An 18439-nucleotide genomic window follows, 5' to 3' on the forward strand; every position below is an offset into this window, starting at 1 on the left:
TATTTTCCTCGCATGAATATAGTGATAAGTCAATTATCAGGGAGCTTGAAGTAAGTGTTGAACGAACTTCCAGTAGAAGTGGTAGAGGCAGGTTCGATATTATCATTTAAAGAAAAATTGGATAGGTATATGGACAGGAAAGGAATGGAGGGTTATGGGCTGAGGGCAGGTCGGTGGGACTAGGTGAGAGTAGCGTTCCGCACCGACTAGAAGAGCAGAGACGGCCTGTTTCCGTGTTGTAATTATTATATGGTTATATAAATAAATCAATAGTATCATAACATTTTAAGTAATGTTTGGATATTAAACACACAGCATATATTTTCCCCGTTTGAACATATAAAATCATTGCAACGTACCAATATCGCTGAATCAGTGGGAGCCCTGGGCTTGTTTCCCTGCAACAAGACAGTCCTATCGAGGGGTGAAGGGAGACAGCGATACTCGAAGGGGGTTCCTTACGTCCAGTCTGTTTCGCAATTTAGTTTTCGTTGCATTCATTGCATAGATATGTTGGAAATGGAAGCAACGTTTTCAGCGCTTTCGTGGCTATCTCAGGATATTTCGCCTTGACTTTGATCCAAAATACTGGCAGAGATGTTATGTCAAACATACTTTTCATCCCGCCGTCATTTGCAAGTTCGAGGAGTTGACTTCCTTCCCGCGCTGACATGGATGACGCGTGGGTAATGACCTCGCGTGCATAATGGCTCAACAGAGCGTGACAGGGAATGAGGAAAGGAACAACTGACTCATATTGCCAAATCATATCGTTTCCTCGCGGCCCAGTAGCATATGCTTTGTGGCCCGGTGGTTGGGGACCGCTGACTTAAGTGATCATGTGATGAGATTCGTGATCAAACCAGAATTAACACAAGGTGCTGACATAACTCGAGCTAACAATCAATAATGGCAAAGTAAGACTGAAGATACAGTAAGACTCTAATAATCCAGCAACCAACTGTTCAAGAATCCTCACAGTTTGGCATCTGGCTCACTCAATGGTTCTGAGCGTAAGCTGGAGGTTCAGAGTTCAAGGGGGGGTTTATGACCAAAACTGGCATACACTATCCGGTCTGTGAGCAGTTGGGGCTGGAGTCTGAAACACCAGAGGTCACAAACATGAGTAAGTCTATGGCTGGAGGCATTGCTAGAGCACTTCCGCATGCCTCACTCCCCTTCATCTCACTGGGATCACTGAAAACGTTACCATACTACGGTGTCATATGTAAAAATTGTCTGTTGGATAACATGTAACATCCAAGAGTCTGGAGGAGTTGCAAGTCTGGCACCACCAAAGTTGTGAAGGTGTCAGATTAATAATTAATACACCATGTCTTGTATTTTCCACAATGATATAACGACATAACACAAGATTTTATTGTATTGCTACCTGCTTCATTGCAATCTCTTACCTCAGTTTTCCCTTGATTCCTGTTAAATGCAGAGACAAAAGAAAACCTTAGTTAATGGGCACTAGTTTACCAATCAGAAAAATTCAATGTCCAGCAGTTGCTGTGCAACAAATCTCACTTACTTGGCTATCTTTATCTTTCCAACTTCACCTCTTCCTGTCGCTTTAGCCCACTGCTGTGAAAGATATTTAGGTACCTGCACAATAAAGAAAGCTATTAACCACAAATTTATCACAAAGAAACAAAACATAACAGCAAATGTATGAGCGTGCTTACATATTTCTGACAAGTGTTACTGATAATAACTGCATTGTCACTTCAGTTGTTTTTTTGCTTCTGAAAGAGGAGACGTGAAGGTTTTAGACTACAGGAGGCTGAAGAGAGAATGAGCAAGTGAGCTGGCAAATGTTCACAAGAGCAAGTAGGGGAATGCAGCCTGGATGAGCCTTCTAATTTTAAAAATACTTCAAGGATACGAGCCCTGAGCACTGCTTTCAAAGTTATTTTAGATGGTTAAAAAGTGTACCAAACAAAAATTCACATTGTTCTTTTAATCAAGATGCCTAACAAAGAATATTCCCCCCTAACATCAGAATAGTTAATTCCATTTTATAGCTGTATAGCAGAATATTCACGTAAAACACAAAAGCCTAGGAATGAACATAACCAAATAACATATTGTGGATTTTTGCAGGTCACAATAATTCTGTACATATTTTCTACCAAAAGTAATAAATGAAAGCAATGTAATAATACAAATCTGTCTCAAAACACTACCACTAATGGCCATTAATGACCATAATACAAAGCACAAAACCACTATCAGTTAAGCCATAATTAATCCATGATATGCATATTTATTATATTAAATTGTGCACATTATAACACTCAAATATGCTACAGAACTCAAAATAAATTACTATAAATGTATTGATAGGCACTGAAAATACACCTTGTGACCTCACTAGGCAGAATTTTTTTTTACTATAGGGTAGTCATCCAGTGTTACTCTGTTTGAATTGCTTGCTTCTGTCCACATTCATCAAGCATTCCCTGTTATTTAGGCATGTTCTTATACCAATCCTCTCTGTTCCAGTTCCATCAATTTTCTGAAGCACATAATATGCAAAAAGACGTTTTTAAATTATTCACTCAAGACCCAAATGATTAAACAGAAAGACAACACTTGAGTTAATAAGTAGTTAAAAATTGGAATCTATTTGAAATACATACTACAATTCACATGGCAGAGGCAAATTAATAAAACACTTCAATCTAAGACAAACTGTTCATTTTGGAAGCTATCAGATTATATTATATTATATACCATATTAACAAAAAAAAAACAAGTCTCAGATGACCAGTTGAAACTTATAATTCAACTGATCATAGACCCATACCATTGCACAATGAGCAGGAACCATGAAGAAGGAATAGTTGTCAGAGTCGTGACAGAAACAAAGTCTCCACAGCTTTCTGGAGTCGACAATTTCAAAGATTCCACAACCTTTGCATGATGACAGTTCTCCTCATCTCAATCCCAGACTTCTTGGACCCCTTTTCTGAGACTTATCAAAGTTAGAGTTTATTGTCCTATCACAAGCTCTTGAATGCACAGATTCAATGAAAATCAGCAGCAGCATCACAGGTACATAAGCAGCATTCACAAAGAAAGCATAAACCATACATAAATTACGTACAATTTTACAAGAAAGAACACAGTCAGACCAGAAGAACAACGTCCACTTTGGTCAGTGCAGTGATGCGGGTTTTGCTGGTTGATTCAGGAACTGAATGGTTGACGAGAAGCAGCAGCTCATGAACCTGGTGGTGTGATCCTTGGTTCTAGACTCCTCAGTCATGGGAAATATTCTCCCTGAACCCACCCCTGTCAAGCTAGCCCAGTAAAAATTTTATGAGACTCGGTGTCATCTCCTATCTCTCTGGAGAAACCAGTGATAGTCCTCTCAATCTCTCATCATTCAACAAGCCCATCATCCCAGGAAGCAGTACAATGACTCTTTGCTGCACCCCATGGCAAGCATATCCTTCTTTAAATAAATCATAACCGGATCTCAGTTAGCCCAAAGTTATTCCAGTAAGACTTCTTCACTCCCGTATTGAAATACTTTCATAATAAAAGTCACAATGAAGGTGCAACAAGCTGTTAGAAAGGCAAATGTATGATGGCTTTGTGTACTTGTGCAAATGTATCTGTGTACACTCACGTTACCTGATTCTCACTTTTCAGTTTCCTCCACCGAAGTTGCTGACTATACATTTTTTTGCAAGATGGTCTTACTCACGCACTTGTGTTGTTTCTAATCTCTCAAAGGCTCTTTTCTCTACTACTTAGCCAATTTTGTATTATCAATAAATCTGAAAATGCAACTTTTATCTCCTCAACCAGATTGTTGACAAAGACACAAGCACAGATCCCTGCAATCCCTCACTGCCAATATGAGAAAAATCCATTCATTCCTAATCTTGATTTTCATTTCATGTTTTATACTTCTTGCGAATTAACTATCCTATTTCACTTTGCCTTTCTTTATCAATGTCTTGGTCCTCTTTTGCTGAGTTATATAGTGCCCCTATTGTCAAATCAGCTGCTATTCCTGGCAACTTCATAATCCTCTTGCTTGGATTTAATACTATTTTTAATTTCTCATGACAACCACTGTTACTAGTAGCTTATGGGGCCTTAAACAGATGTATATTTTTCTAAGAATTATGCATTGTTTCTTTTTTTAATTACAAGCCATGACCTATCGAACATTGTACCTTTCAATGTTTTACCAATCAACCATGACTATTCCTCTTGCTTTCTTGAATCAGATTTAAGACCCTGGTTTTAGACTGAACTGCATCACTTTGACATAAATTTCTATCATATTTCCACCACTCTTTCCTACAGGCTTCTTAACAACAAGTTCCAATTTGCCTACCATCACCACAGGTCCACAGCAGATGCCATTTCATTGGCTGTTTACTCAATCCTGGAACAGTGATTTGAAGTACATTTATTATCAAAGTATGTATGCAGTGTACAACCCTGAGATTTGTCTTCCCTCAGACAGCCACGGAAAGAAAGAAAACCAAAGAACCCATTCAAAGTAAAACATCACACCACCAACACACAAACAGCAAACGAAAAACAAGCAAAAAACACAGAATGCAAAACACCAACTATATTCAGTACAACTCAGTTCAGTTCAATCTAGCGCTGTCATTCGTTAATTTCAGGTCAGCGGCATGGAGTGAGAGGGAGAGGCTGTTCGTGCACAGGCCTTCCTCTGGGAGCAGCGGGCAAGAGGCAGAGAGATAGACAGCAAAGAACACCCGCTTTCCGCTTTTGTCCTCGATGGTTTTCCTCCACGCTTTAGTCAGCGAGATCGGCGAGTAATGGAGTGGATCATGGGTTCGCACCCCGTCTCCAGAGGCCACACACTTCGTTGGAAACCTCACCAAACCCCCTCAGAGAACAGCAAAACACCACAACACTTAGTTGGCCCAAAAACACACCAACAAAAAGTAGATCACAGGCTCCAACATTAGCAGAACCACATTTGAAAGAAAAAGAAGACGTAAAAGAAGTGAAAGAAAAGTTTTGCAAACTGTCTGAAGGATGTTGCCCTTGGTCACATTGTTAACTGGTGCCATCTACCTCTGAAATGCATACATCAGGATGCTCTTCACTGACTACAGCTCTGCACTCAATACCATCATCAGCTCAAATCCAATCTATAAGCTCCAAAACCTTGGCCTCAATACCTCCCTGTGCAACTGGATTCTCAATGTCCTCACTTGCAGACCCAGTCAGTGCGGATTGACATCTCCTCCACAATCACCATCAGCACAGGACTGTGTGATTATTGACTACAGGAGGAGGAAACCAGAGGTTTACGAGCCAGTCCCTATCAGGGGATCAGAGGTGGAGAGGGTCAGAAACTTTAAATTCCTCAGTGTTTTTATTGTCGAGGACCTGTCCTGGGCCAAGCACAAAAGTGTAATTACGAAGAAAGCAAGGCAGCACCTCTACTTCCTTGGGAGTTTGCAAAAATTCAGCATGACCTCTAAAACTTTCATGAACATCTATAGATGCATGGTAGAGAGCGGTTACATCATGACCTGAGAAAGGACAAGTCAAGGGAACACGAACCAATCATAGAAACATAGAAAACCTACAGCACAATACAGGCCCTTTGGCCCACAAAGCTGTGCTGAACATGTACTTACTTTAGAAATTGTCAAGGTAAGCCATAGCCCTCTATTTTTCTAATCTCCATGTACCTTTCCCAGAGTCTCTTAAAAGACGCTATCGTATCCACCTCCACCACCGTTGCTGGCAGCCCATTCCACGCACTCACCACTCTCTGTGTAAAAAACTTACCCCTGATATCTCCCCTGTACCTACTTCCAAGCACCTTAAATCTGTGCCCTCTTGTGGTAGCCAATTCTCACAGAGGGATCAGAAGTGGTGAGAGCAATTTCAAGTTCTTGGGTGTCAATATCTCTGATGACCTAACCTGGTCACAACATATTGATGCAGTTATAACGACAGCAAGACAGTGGCATTTGTTCATGAGGAGTTTGAGGAGATTTGGTTTGTCACCTAAAACACTCGAAAACTTCTACAGATGTACCGCGGAGAGCGTTCTGACTGGCTGCATCTGGTATCAGGGTGGAGGCTACTGCACAAGATCGAATTAAATTGCAGAAACTTGTAAAATTAGTCAGCTCCATCATGAGTACTAGCCTTATAGTATCCAAGACATCCTAAGGAGTGGTGCCATAGGAAGGTAATATCCATCATTAAGGACCTCCATCACCCAGGACATGCCTCATCTCATTGTTACCATCAGGAAGGAGGCACAGAAGCCCGAAGACACACACACACACTCTGTGAACAGTATCTTCCCCTCTGTCATACGATTAACCCATGGACATTACCTCAGTACTTCTTGTATTTCTGTTTTTGCACTGCTTATTTTAACTTAGCTATTTAATAGGCATATATATATTTACTGTAATTCAGTTTTTTATCTATATTTGTCATGTACTGCATTGTACTACTGCTGCAAAGTCAACAAATTTCATGATGTATGCCGGTGATAATAAAACCTGATTTGGATTATCATTATTTTTGCTTGCTTCTTTCCGTTTTGTTGTCTTGTACGCGGTTTTTCATCCATTCCAATCAGCTGTCCAGCTCTTGGCTCCATCCCTCCCCCGCCTGTCTTCTCCTATCATTTCGGATCTCCCCCTCCCTCTCCCACTTTCAAATCTCTTACTAGCTCTTCCTTCAGTTAGTCCTGACGAAGGGTCTCGGCCCGAAACGTAGACTGGACCTCTTCCAGTAGATGCTGCCTGGCCTGCTGCGTTCACCAGCAACTTTGATGTGTGTTGCTTGTGTTCTGCCTGGCTCACTCTCAGCACTCACTTCTTGAAAGTTCACCTCACAGCTCTGGACCTGCTGTTTATGTTTCAGATTTCCAGCAGCTGCAGTTTATTAAAAAAAATTCAAGCAACATTTCATCCTGGAGAAACATCTACTCCCACGCCGATTCCTCCCGACTATTGAATTGACCAGTTTTACTGTTTGACTCTTTTTCCTCCCCTCAGGTGCAGCCAAGCTACTTGTGGTGCCATGTCAGGCTGTATGTCCTGAAGTACCACAACCCAAAACAGAGATTCTGTTTGTGCAGAGGATGGACTCGGGCTCAGTCTGTCCAGCAGTTACATTATAAAAAAAATCACCACTTCCTTAATCATACCATTCACGACCACAGAGACTAAAGCTACCAGTCCAGCTCTGCAAGCTGGAGTTCAAGCTGCTGTAGACAAGACACTTCCTACAACTGCTGGCCCAAGTTACAGGGAGTGCCCATGCCTTCTCACAAGGCACAGAATGCCAGACAAGAAGGGCTGCAAGAACTATGCAAGATATTTACACAGAGGATGAAATGGCATTAACAGTAAATATGCAGCGAAGTGGATGAATACATTTATATGCATATGCTTTTCCATGAAAAACCATTGACATTCTACATTATTTACTAGGCAGTGACGACCAGGGGAACATTGTTGGCAAGGTTCCAAGTTTTCTGCCACAGACAATGAAGGAACTCTTTTTATAACTGGTTCTGAGAAAATGCACTTTATTAGTCAATGATATGCCAACATAAAGTATTGCTGATGAAATCATGTCATTTTCAGAGTTTGACAATGACATTTGCAAGTGCTTTGTCTTTTCTGTGAACTTTGAATCAAAAATATTCTTACATTGATTGTCCACTTTTCAAGTTATTTGTCATGATCAAATCAATTTGAAAAACTGAACAATCAGCTTAAGAAGCTTCACACAAAAGACAATAACTTATTTGCAAACAATGTCAAACTCATGAAAATTACACAAATTGATCAACAATGCTTTTTATTTATATTTTCTCCACAGACAATCGTAGCTTTGAAATTTTTATATAACTGAAGCACAGACTCTGTTTTCATCCTCTTGGGTTTTAATTTTAAACTCATATTACCAAATGTGTAACTGAAAATAAATTTATTTACCATTTTCTGTTCAAATAATTATCAATAACATAAGAAATTCTGTAATGATTATAGGGTTTTTACTGTAGTACAAACTCCACCAAAGTATTCTTGGACTTTGCAACTTGGATTGCAACATTCTTGAGAACTGTAGGCAGATGAGTTGATAAGTCATTGGTTGACAATCATTTGGGACAAAGATTTAAAATAAAAGCCCAAGGCAATGCCCTCCAAGCATAAAAGAATATTCTCATTATCCCCCCCCCCATTCAATCCCTTCCTACCTATGTTCATGACACTTCTCACGCTGTGAAACTTTTCAATGATTTTAAGTTCCCTGGCCCCCACCGCTTTATTTTCACCATGGATGTCCAGCCCCTATATGCTTCCATCCCCCATCAGGAAGGTCTCAAAGCTCTCTGCTTCTTTTTGGATTCCAGACCTAATCAGTTCACCTCTACCACCACTCTGCTCCGTCTAGCGGAATTAGTCCTTACTCTTAATAATTTCTCCTTTGGCTCCTCCCACTTCCTCCAAACTAAAGGTGTAGCTATGGGCACCCATATGGGTCCCAGCTATGCCTGCCTTTTTGTTGGCTTTGTGGAACAATCTATGTTCCAAACCTATTCTGGTATCTGTCCCCCACTTTTCCTTCGCTACATCGACGACTGCATTGGCGCTGCTTCCTGCACGCATGCTGAGCTGTTGACTTCATTAACTTTGCCTCCAACTTTCACCCTGCCCTCAAGTTTACCTGGTCCATTTCCGACACCTCCCTCCCCTTTCTAGATCTTTCTGTCTCTATCTCTGGAGACAGCTTATCTACTGATGTGTACTATAAGCCTACTGACTCTCACAGCTATCTGAACTAGTCCTCTTCTCACCCTGTCTATTGCAAAAATGCCATCCCCTTCTCGCCATTCCTCCATCATATATAATAATAATAAATAATTTACATATATTTCTTTCTTTCTACCTAGGCCTCCTGTCCCATGATCCTCTCATATCCCTTTTGCCAATCACCTGTCCAGCTCTTGGCTCCATCCCTCCCCCTCCTGTCTTCTCCTATCATTTTGGATCTCTCCCTCCCCCTCCCACTTTCAAATCTCTTAACTTGCTCTTCTTTCAGTTAGTCTTGACAAAGGGTGTTGGCCCGAAACATCGACTGTACCCCTTCCTAGAGATGCTGCCTGGCCTGCTGCGTTCACCAGCAACTTTTATGTGTGTTGCTTCTCATTATCCACTAGGACTGGGGCAGATTTTCGCTGGGTGATGTCCTCCAAGGATCATTGGTAATGACACAGAAGCTACAGTATTGAGCAGTCAATGCAATGCCTTAGTGAATGTAACAACATCAATGTTTCCAGTTAGTCAAAACAAGCATGGTTTGTTTTTGAATTGCTGCAGCCTTATCAGGCGAAGGCATGACCTGCTTCTGACATTTCTCACCCACTATGGCAGCTCCTAGCTGATAGCTAACATTGAAACAAACAGCAAAGTTGCAAAAAAAAAGCTATCCAAATTCATAACACTTGCTAAGGTTGCAAGCCTACCCATGCCCCCAACTTCACAATTACAAGTCCAGTTTCAGCCGCAAGTCTACACATTTCCACACTGATGCTGGACGCTGGCTCAGGCCACAATCCATTTATCAACGGAGCTTTTAACTTACCTACTCAGAAATTAATTATTACTGGATTTGGAAAGTCACTGCAGGGAAAGACTGTTTGAGTTGAATTTAATTTTACATATTTGTGAAGGAAAACATGGTAATTAACACAAGACGGTCCCCAACAGAGGTCCCCGACCCTGTCTCCAGCTGCACACTGACTGGTGGCATTTCATTCCTCGACATCAAATGAAATCCGTCTCTCGGCAAACTAGATTCCATCAGACGTTAAAGGGAAAGATTCTCAAGTAATGTGTAATGTTTGCCAAGTAAACAGGTTCACAGTGAGTGGGTAAAAAGACCAGGTACTCAGAAGTATGATGATATTCACGCTGTGGGAAATACTCATTTTCAATTTTTAAAATTAAAAGCTTTACTTTGAGAGAATGCTAAACTTACCCCTTCATTTATTCATTACTGTTCCTGATCATCTACTTTTGAATTGAATTTATTCTAAAATTGAATCGATTTTTGATTTTTACACATTAATTTATTGTAGTACATATCTGTCAATTGCTAATATAACTATGGAACAAAATACTATAAATTAATCAATTATAAACACAAAAAGATAATGACATTGTTTGATTATAATAGCAACTACTCTGTATATACTGGTATCTGAACCATTGATATCATCCTTCAACCTAATTACTGCTTGTATCCTTACCATAGCTCAATCAACAGACAATAGACAACAGGTGCCGGAGTAGGCCATTCGGCCCTTCGAGCCAGCACCGCCATTCACCATGATCATGGCTGATCATCCACAATCAGTATCCAGTTCCTGCCTTCTCCCCATATCCCTTGACTCCGCTATCATTAAGAGCTCTATCTAACTCTTTCTTGAAAGCATCCAGAGAATTGGCCTCCACTGCCTTCTGAGGCAGAGCATTCCATAGATCCACAACTCTCTGGGTGAAAAAGTTTTTCCTCAACTCTGTTCTAAATGGCCTACCCCTTATTCTCAAATTGTGGCCTCTGGTTCTGGACGCCCCCAACACCGGGAACATGTTTCCTGCCTCTAGCGTGTCCAATCCCTTAATAATCTTATATGTTTCAATCAGATCTCCTCTCATCCTTCTAAATTCCAGTGTATACAAGCCCAGTTGCTCCAATCTTTCAACACATGACAGTCCCGCCATCCCGGGAATTAACCTCTTGAACCTCCGCTGCACTCCCTCAATAGCAAGAATGTCCTTCCTCAAATTTGGAAACCAAAACTGTACAAAATACTCCAGGTGTGGTCTCACCAGGGCCCTGTACAACTGCAGAAGGACCTCTTTGCTCCTATACTCAACTCCCCTTGTTATGAAGGCCAACATGCCATTAGCTTTCTTCACTGCCTGCTGTACCTGCCTGCTTACTTTCAGTGACAAGGACACCTAGATCTCGTTGTACTTCCCCTTTTCCTAACTTGACACCATTCAAATAGTAATCTACCTTCCTGTTCTTGCCACCAAAGTGGATAACCTCACATTTATCCAATTAAACTGCACCTGCCATACATCTGCCCACTCACCCAACCTGTCCAAGTCATCCTGCATTATCTCAACATCCTCCGCACATTTCACACTGCCACCCAGCTTTGTGTCATCTGCAAATTTGCTAATGTTACTTTTAATCCCTTCATCTAAATCATTAATGTATATTCTAAATAGCTGCAGTCCCAGCACCGAGCCTTGCGGTACCCCACTAGTCACCGCCTGCCATTCTAAAAGGGACCCGTTAATCCCAACTCTTTGTTTCCTGTCTGCCAACCAGTTTTCTATCCATGTCAGTACCCTACCCCCAATACCATCTGCTCTAATTTTGCCCACTAATCTCCTATGTGGGACCTTGTCAAAGACTTTCTGAAAGTCCAGGTACACCACAGCCACTGGCTCTCCCTTGTCCATTTTCATAGTTAAATCCTCAAAAAATTCCAGAAGATTAGTCAAGCACGATTTCCCCTTTGTAAATCCATGCTGACTCAGACCGATCCTGTTACTGCTATCCAAATGTGCCGCTATTTCATCTTTTATAATTGACTCCAGCATCTTCCCCACCACTGATGTCAGGCTAACTGGTCTATAATTCACAGCAAAGTTGCTGGTGAACGCAGCAGGCCAGGTAGCATCTCTAGGAAGAGGTACAGTCAACGTTTCAGGTCGAGACCCTTCATCAGGACTAACTGAAGGAAGAGTCAGCAACTTTGATGCGTGTTGCTTGAATTTCCAGCATCTGCAGAATTCCTGTTGTTTGGTCTATAATTCCCTGTTTTTCTCTCTCTCCTTTCTTAAAAAGTGGGATAACATTAGCTACCCTCCAGTCCTCAGGAACTGATCCTGAATCTATAGAACATTGGAAGATAATTACCAATGTGTCCATGATTTCTAGAGCCACCTCCTTAAGTACCCTGGGATGCAGACCATCAGGCCCTGGGGATTTATCAGCCTTCAGTCCCATCAGTCTATCCAACACCATTTTCTGCCTGATGTGAATCTCCTTCAGTTCATCCATTACCCTAGGTCCTCCAGCCACTATTACATCTGGGAGATTGTTTGTCTTCCCTAGTGATGACAGATCCAAAGTACCTGTTCAACTCGTCTGTCATTTCCTTGTTCCCCAAATAAATTCACCCGTTTCTGTCTTCAAGGGCCCAACTTTGGTCTTAATTTTTTTCCTCTTCACATACCTAAAGAAGCTTTTACTATCCTCCTTTATATTCAATCAATTCACATCTTCTTCCTAATCTGACCCAAATCAAAACTCTGATACCTATATCCTTAAAAACACCAAATTCCACATTCCCATCTAAACCACTTGTCAAAGGTCTGAAATTAAAATCACTCTTCCTCATATTTACATTCCACTGCCTTTCATCTCCCAGGCTCCATATCTATCAACTCCTGCTTCATACTCTTGTCTCGTCTTGAACATGCATTGTGAGCAACTGCACCCACAGCCACCTTCGGTCACAAACAGATACAGTACACTGGGACCTCACTTAATGCTCGGGATGCATTCCTGGGAGCAGCATGAAGATGGCAAGAGAAAGATCACAAAGCATCTAGGGATGTAGTGAAACAAACCGATGAAAACAAAATTAATTTTAACTCCTAAGTTAACTATTTGCCTTCAGCACTCCAGAAACATGAAGGATTATTTCTCTTCCCTCAGATGTAGCCCGCCTTGCTACACGTTCCCAGCATTCTGGTTTTATTTTATATTCAGATTTCCAGGACCTGCAGTTTGTTTTAGTTCTGATTTCCTTTCCTGAACGTGTTGAGATAGCACCACACTATGGAAAGACACACAACTACAGATCCATCACATAGCATTGCAAGGTGTAGACAGCAGTTAGCATTAAGGAGAACTATAGATCTGGGGGTGCACGGTAGCATAGTGGTTAGCACAATGCGTTACAGTACCAGCGACCTGGGTTCAATTCTCACCGCTGCCTGTAAGGAGTTTGTATGTTCTCCCCGTGGCCACGTGGGTTTCCTCCGGGTGCTCTGGTTTCCTCCCACAGTCCAAAGATGTACCGGTTGGTAGGTTAGTTGGTCCTGTTAGGTAAATTGTTCTGTGATAGGCAAGGATAAATCGGGGGATTGCTGGGCAGCGCGGCTCTAAGAGCAGGAAGGGTCTACTCCAGGCTGTATCTCAATAAAAAACAGTGATCAAAAAGATTAACAATTCTCTCTCACAGATGTTCCCTGTCCTGCTGAGCATTCCTAGCCTTTTCTGTATGCAGAAAACAATTAGGATGTGAAATCAAATTCAGCAGTTAAAGAAAATAACAGAATTGTATTTAAGAAAAAAGTAGATCAAAATATGGAGTGAACACAAGAGATTCTCTAGATGCTGGAAATCTGGAGCAACACACAAAGTACAGGAGGAACTCAGCAAGCCAGGTTACATCTATGGAGTGACTAACCAGTCCACTTTCCAGGCCGAAACCCTTTGTCAGTACTGGAAAGAAAGGGGGCAGGAGCCAGAATAAGAAGGTGGGGGGAGAAATTACCATAAGTTATAGAAATTGAAGCTCATGCATCAGGAATCAGGAAACACAAGGAAGAAAGGAACAAAAGAACAGAAGTAGGTAAAATCACATGGCCAGTTGGCCTGAATAGGGTAATGTCAGTGTAGCAATATTCAAAGACTATCCAGGGGAGCATTGTGGCTTCAGTGCAGATATCTCAATGAGATAATTTATCCTTTAATAATCCTACAATTATTGCATTGTGTGTGATTCATCTGCTGCGATTTGAAAATCTAGCCAGTAGCAGGGTATCCAATAGTCATTTAGCATCATATAATGTCGATCATTGGACTCTTCCACGATCAAGACTTTAAAACCTTAACAAGTTAACTTTCAACTATATATACACATATATAGTTGAAAGTCTTAAGACACGTAAAAAAAATCTGTAAAGCAAAGATGCTTTCAACAATTTCAGGAAAAAGTCTGGGCCCTTAATTAAAGTGGTTTACAATGTATAGATAAGAGAAACATGCTGACTGGGAAATGATGGAGTGGAAAATACGTATCACATCAGCAAAGTGCACAAGAAACAGCTCTGTGATGAAAGGAGCCAAGCTGTTGACTGGCAGCCAGATGAAGTGGCATCGTTTCTGCCCACTGAATTGATGTATCCCAAACCTAGAATGTTGTTTAACTGCAAAACCAAGGGAAAATTGGGCAGTAAAGCTGCCTTAATAATGACATTAATATTTTTGTCACTGTTGTCTCCCAGTCTCAATGATTCCAATAAATGAAGGAAAATCCGTCAGTGCTTTCTTTATTAAATCACAGGCACAGGGAAATTAGATTGCTTAAGGGACTACCTGAAGAAGATCCCAGGAAACCTTTCACCAAGGAGCGAAGCAAATTCGTAAATAAGGCAGGTATCATCTCTTAAAAAACCAAAATGGTTCAACAGCTGATACGATTGATCAACACGGTCACCAGGAGCAATTCTGCTCAGAAAGTCAGTTAGAAAGCAACCTTCCTGGCCCCATCCTAACTCCACGTTCCCTTTTTGCATCTCCCGGATGATGTGGATACAGTGAATTATGAAGTGTTTAAATATGATGCTCCAACAATCGACATTGATAGAGCAGTATTTTTATTTTATCTGTGGGTGTTTGTACGTTCTCCTTATGACTATGTGGGTTTCTTCCAGAAGCTCTGGGCTTTTCCCACTTTCCAAAAACGTGTGGGTTAGGGGTAGTAAGTTGTTGGTATGGCATCTTGGGACCGCGCAGGCTGTCCCCAGTGCATCCTCAGAGTGTGTGGGTTGTTGACACAAATAGCACATTTCACTGTGTGTTTCATCTGCAAACACAGGAATCTAATTCAAAGATCCACATGGACGCAGCGAGGTGATTCAAACAACAAGCAACACACACAAAATGCTGAAGGAACTCAGCAGGCCGGGCAGCATCCATGGAAATGAATAAACTGTCGCTGTTTCAGGCCGAGACCCTTCTTCAGGGTTGGAATGTAAGGGGAAGATACCGGAATAACATAGTGGAGGAAGGGAAAGAGGATAGTTAAAAGGTGATAAGTGAAGCTAGGTGGGCAGAAAAGATCAAGAGCTAGAGATTAGGTAATCTGTTCAGAGAGGAGAGTGGACCATAGGGGAGATAAAACCAGGAGGGGACCCAGGGGGAGGTGATAGGCAGGTGAGAAGAGGTTAGAGGCCAGAGTGGGGAATAGAAGAAGGGAGGGGAGGGGAAGGGAATCACTTTTTATTTAATCAGAAGGGAAAAAAAAATCAATATTCACGCAATCAGGTTGGAGGCTACCCAGATGGAACATAAGGTATTGCTCATCAAGGAGGCCATGGACCAACATGTCAGAACAGGAATGGGAATCTGAATTAAACCATTCAGAAACTCTGCTTTTGCCAGATGGAGCAGAGATGCTTTGACAAAGTGGTCCCCCACTTTACAACAGGTCTCACCAATGTAAGGGAGGCCGCATTGGGAGTACCGGACACAAGACGACCTCAGCAGGTTCGCAGGTGAAGTGCTGCCTCAGCTGGAAGGACTGTTGGAGGAGGTGAACGGTAGCACTTTGGCCACTTGCAGAGTTGAGTGCTGGGAGGGAGATCGGTGCTGAGGGACGGACAAGGGGATCATGGAGGGAGAGATCCCTGCGGAAATCAGAGAGAAGGGAGAGGTAAAGATATGTGTGGTGGTCAGATCTGTTTGGAGATGGCGGATAATGATGTGTTGGATGGGGTGGTGGGTAAGGACATGAGGAACTCTATCACTGTTAAGGCAGCGGGAAAGTGCACTGAGCATGGACGTTCGTGAAATGGAGGAGATGCCAGCATCAATAGTGGAGGAAGGGAAACCCTGTTCTGCAAAGGAGAGGGACGTCTCTGATGTCCTGGAAAGGAAAGCCTCACGCTGGGATCAGATGTGGCAGAGACGAAGGAACGGAGAAAAGGGAATAGCAGTTTTCCAGGAGACATGGTGGGAACAGCTATAGTCAAGATAGCTGTGGAGATCGGTAAATTTATAAAAGATGTCAGCTGGCAGTCTGTCTCCAGAGATGGAGACAGAGAGATAGGGAAGGGGAGGGAGGTGCCAAAGATAGACCAAGTGAATTTAAGGGCAGGGTTAGAGGCAAAGCTGATGAAATTGACAAGCTCAGCAGGGGTGCATGAAGCAGCATCAATTCAGCTGTCAATGTAACGGAAGGAGGCTTGGAACATGGAACTATGCAGCTAACAAAAAGGCAGACATGGCTGGGGCCCATGGCTACTCCTGGAGTTTGCAGAAAATGGGAGGAGCCAAAGAAATTGTTGAGGGTGAGGTCCAGCTCTGCCAGACAGAGGAGGGTGATGGTGGAGGGGAACAGGTTGGGTCTTTCATTGAGAAAGAAGTGGAGAGCTTTGAGACCTTCTTACTGGGGGGGGGGGGGGGTAGAAGTATATAGGGACTGGACATTCATAGTGAAAATGATGCAGTCAGGGCCAGGGAGTTGACAGTTACTGAGGAGATCAAGGGCATAAGGAGAGTTGTGGATGCAGGTGAGAAGGGATTGAACCAAGAGGGATAGCACGGAATTGAGTAATGAGTTCCCGAGTTCAGTGGGGCAGGAGCATGCGGAGACAACAGGGCTACCCAGTCAGATTTGTCAATCTTGAGTAGGAGGTAGAAGCGGGCAGTGCGGGGTCAGGGAACGATGAGTTTGGTGGCAGTGGATGGGAGTTCTTCAGAGCTGATGAGGTCAGTGACAGCTCTCTGATAGTTTGGAGTGTGGCCCTTTTCAAGAGGTAGGTATGAGCAGGTGTCTGAGAGTTGCTGCCTGGCCTCAGTAGGTAGAGGTCAGTCTACCACACTATAACAACACCCCCTTCTCAACTTCAGCACTCCTGTCCTCTGTCTGGCAAAACTAGTCCTCACCCTCATCAATTTTATAAATATCAAGTTCTCCTTCTGGTTGAAGGGCCATCCACTCTGGCTTGTTACCTCTGCTCACCTGCCTATCACTTCGCCCCCGTCCTTCCCTTTCTCCTACGGTCCACTCTCCTCCTCTGCAGCCCTCAACCTTTCCTATCCTCCAGGCCTCACCTATCACCTTCCAGCCAGCCTCCTTCCCCAACCCCCACCTTTCCCTTCCGGCATCTCCCCCCCACCCCCCTTCCCTTTCCAGTCCTGAAGAAGGGTCTCGTCTTGAAACGACTGCAGTTTATTCTCTCCATCGGCCCGCCGGGTGTTGTGCCCTGTGCTCCGGATCTCTGCACAAACCGACGGTCCTGCTGTCAGACTGGAGGCTGCGGAGACGGACTGTGAGGCGCCGCTCCTCCCACTGCCCCTGCCCCTGCCGCCGGCCAGCGCTGCCCAACGCACCTTCACCAGCCAGACGCCGGTGTTGAGCTTCACTCCGGTCAGATCCAATTCCCCCTTCTCGCTCATGGCCGCCCCGCACGCACCGTCCGGCGCCGCCAGAACGTCACTGCGCCGCGTGCGCGCCGCCGGACGGACGTCACCCTGCCGCCTGCGCGCCGCCGCACGGATGTCACACTGCCGCCTGCGCGCCGCCGCACGGATGTCACCCTACTGCGAGCGTGCCACCGGGCGGACGTCACCGTGATACGTCAGCCCCCCACCCCACCGGTCGGACGTCACTCTGCCCCGGGCTCATGGCCGGTGGGCGCTGCTCAGGTCGGGGTCGCACAGTGAGAAACACTTCACAATTCTGAACGGGCGATGTCTACAAGGAATGGAACAGAAGTGGCCGGAATCTTCTACAACATTCATCATCTAACACCCCCACCATCAAGGCCATGCTCTTTTCCCGCTTCTACCATCGGGGAGGAGGTACGGAAGCCTTAGGCCCCACACCGCCTAGTTCAGGATCAGTTATTACCCCAGACACCGTCATCAGGCCCCACACCGCCTGGTTCAGGATCAGTTATTACCCCGACAGGGTCATCAGGACCCACACTCCCTGGTTCAGGATCAGTTATTACCCCAGACACCGTCATCAGGCCCCACACCGCCTGGTTCAGGATCAGTTATTACCCCGACAGGGTCATCAGGTCCCACACTCCCTGGTTCAGGATGTGTTATTACCCCTGACACAGTCATCAGGTCCCACACTCCCTGGTTCAGGATGTGTTATTACCCCAGACACAGTCATCAGGTCCCACACTCCCTGGTTCAGGATGTGTTATTACCCCGACACAGTCATCAGGTCCCACACTCTCTGGTTCAGGATCAGTTATTACCCCTGACACAGACATCAGGTCCCACACTCCCTGGTTCAGGATCAGTTATTACCCCTGACACAGTCATCAGG

The 18439-nt window shown here is 43.7% G+C and overlaps 1 protein-coding gene across 2 annotated transcripts in view; it reads right to left on the reverse strand.

The window, feature by feature from the left end:
• The window catches only part of gtf2f2b (general transcription factor IIF, polypeptide 2b), a 133694-nt gene extending 116072 nt beyond the window's left edge, over nucleotides 1-17622 (reverse strand). Inside the window, exons 1-3 of one of the 2 annotated variants that reach the window (XM_072260808.1) lie at nucleotides 17488-17622; nucleotides 1538-1611; nucleotides 1416-1434 (exon numbers count right to left, since the gene is read on the reverse strand). In XM_072260808.1, coding sequence (XP_072116909.1) covers nucleotides 1416-1434; nucleotides 1538-1611; nucleotides 17488-17553 — 159 coding nt within the window. In that variant the 5' untranslated portion in view covers nucleotides 17554-17622. The remainder of the gene's footprint in view (nucleotides 1-1415; nucleotides 1435-1537; nucleotides 1612-17487) is intronic. The other variant, XM_072260807.1, reaches the window with a different exon arrangement.
• Between the last annotated feature and the right edge of the window lie 817 nt (nucleotides 17623-18439).

This window comes from Mobula birostris, chromosome 6, assembly GCF_030028105.1.
Source record: "Mobula birostris isolate sMobBir1 chromosome 6, sMobBir1.hap1, whole genome shotgun sequence".
In the NCBI taxonomy this organism is placed as follows: Eukaryota; Metazoa; Chordata; class Chondrichthyes; order Myliobatiformes; family Myliobatidae; genus Mobula; species Mobula birostris.